The sequence below is a fragment of the Alexandromys fortis genome, unplaced genomic scaffold, assembly GCF_014885135.2.
Source record: "Alexandromys fortis isolate MF-2015 unplaced genomic scaffold, M_Fortis_MF-2015_v1.1 scaffold_418, whole genome shotgun sequence".
Taxonomy (NCBI): domain Eukaryota; kingdom Metazoa; phylum Chordata; class Mammalia; order Rodentia; family Cricetidae; genus Alexandromys; species Alexandromys fortis.
This window is the reverse complement of record NW_026068292.1, coordinates 4,044-5,871: the sequence shown is the minus strand read 5'-3', so window position 1 is coordinate 5,871 and position 1,828 is coordinate 4,044. Positions and strand designations below refer to the sequence as shown.

Here is a 1,828-nt window from a genome sequence, read left to right as displayed (position 1 = left end):
TGCAGACAGGAATAGGCTGCTTACTGGAAGGAAAGAAAACCCTAAACTGACCCATGCTGTTATGTTTATTATTTGAACAGTTTAAATTCAGTGTTGCAAGAATATATGATCATTTTATTCACTAGAAATGCAATGATATTGCCTACAGACCGATTGCATCATAGGGGAAGGCCAGGGGGCTATATTTATTCTTCTGATTCTCTGAGTTCTCTTCTGTATAAATGCTGTGAACATCTGTGTCCATTTTCTATCTCTGCAGAAATTTTATTACCTCCAGAGAAGCTCATCTCTGGGATCCTGTGTCTTGTCTGGTTTGCTTTATTGGTTACCTTGGTGATAATGACCAGAATTGCCTTTCCATGTAAGCATGCTTTTGATAAATTATAAAGGAGGTTTCGTCTTTAATGATGACATATCTTTCATTGATTCTTCCTAGTGAGGAAAATGCTTTTAATTTCAAGTACATATGTGGATTAAATTTGAAATTTTTATTCTAATTTTGTCAAAATTAAAAAGGAGAGGGGCATTATAATGTTTGCTTTAAAATATATAAATTATGATTATACAATTTAACAACATGCTATATAATATTTAATTGAGAAATATACCAGTTTTGAAAGTGTTTTTGTCACCCTATGGGTTGTCTTATAAAAATGCTAGAATTTAGGAATATATTGAAATAATTCTTACCAGAGCTTTTATCATATTAGTCAAATCATAGACATTGCAATAGTATTTTGTGTTATTCTAATTCAAATAGCACATAAATTTTAAACTAAGAGATTAAAATTGATATAATTACTTTAAATGTCAAATATAATAAGAATTACATTAACCCTCCAAACACTAAAGAAGCAAACCCACCCATTGCTAATTACAAGTTAGAAACGTACACTTTGCTTGTCAATGTTATGATGATTGACAATAATCTTTCTTCACCATTTTCCTTTACTAAGTAAATTTACTAAGAATTACTTTAACTCTGCAGATACTGAACCAAAGGAGCAGATCCAATCTTCCCTGAACAAAAGTCCAAAAGGTACACTTTGCTTGTCAAAGTTCTGATGCTTGTACACAACATATTTTGTGTTTTACTTAAGCCAGACCAAGATAATGATGTATTTATAGGAGGAGAATGATCGAATATAAAACTATGGGCCAGAGGTTGCTACTATGCTTGAGTATGTTTGAGTCTGCATTTTGTTTTCTAAGGACAAGCATCTGGAGTTCATAGGTATAGTTTATACATGGATGCTCCAAAATATGCAAACATAAATTAACTTTCATTATTAAATTCCTGTTGCTTCTAGATAATAATCATTCTTCAGCACAGCCTTGTAGTTCTTGTCCAAAGGAGTGGATGTCGTATTCCCACAGTTGTTATTACATTAGTGGGGAGAAAAAAAATTGGACTGACAGTTTGGTGTCCTGCAACGCCAAAAACTCTAGTCTGCTTTACATAGATAGTCGAGAGGAGCAGGTAAGAGTTGCCGTGTGTCAATCATTGCTTAACCTTTTTTCCTGTCGGTATGATGTGTGTGGAGTAGATTCAAATTCCTACACATGTTTCATGTATTTACAACTCTTTATACCATTTCATTGCTTTATTTTAGAACATTTTATCTATATTTGTATACTGATAGTGAATACTTATTTCCAGATAGTTCTTATTTGATGAAAACCATTCTTGTATAAGTGCATTTACTCTGAAATTAACTTTGCCATTTAATTTTACCATACACAAAAGTACCTATATGTGTACGAGAGATAATATTGATTAGAACGTGAACAGGTGGAGGCAATCATGGATGAAAACTAGGCAGAAATA

At 32.4% G+C, this 1,828-nt stretch overlaps 1 protein-coding gene across 2 annotated transcripts in view; it reads left to right on the top strand.

The window, feature by feature from the left end:
- Positions 1 to 1,775, top strand: part of LOC126494916 (NKG2-A/NKG2-B type II integral membrane protein-like) — a 13,741-nt gene extending 11,966 nt beyond the window's left edge. Inside the window, exons 4-5 of one of the 2 annotated variants that reach the window (XM_050132414.1) lie at positions 989 to 1,039; positions 1,311 to 1,775. In XM_050132414.1, the coding sequence (XP_049988371.1) occupies positions 989 to 1,039; positions 1,311 to 1,675 (416 nt within the window). In that variant the 3' untranslated portion in view covers positions 1,676 to 1,775. The remainder of the gene's footprint in view (positions 1 to 988; positions 1,040 to 1,310) is intronic. The other variant, XM_050132413.1, reaches the window with a different exon arrangement.
- Positions 1,776 to 1,828: the final 53 nt, after the last annotated feature.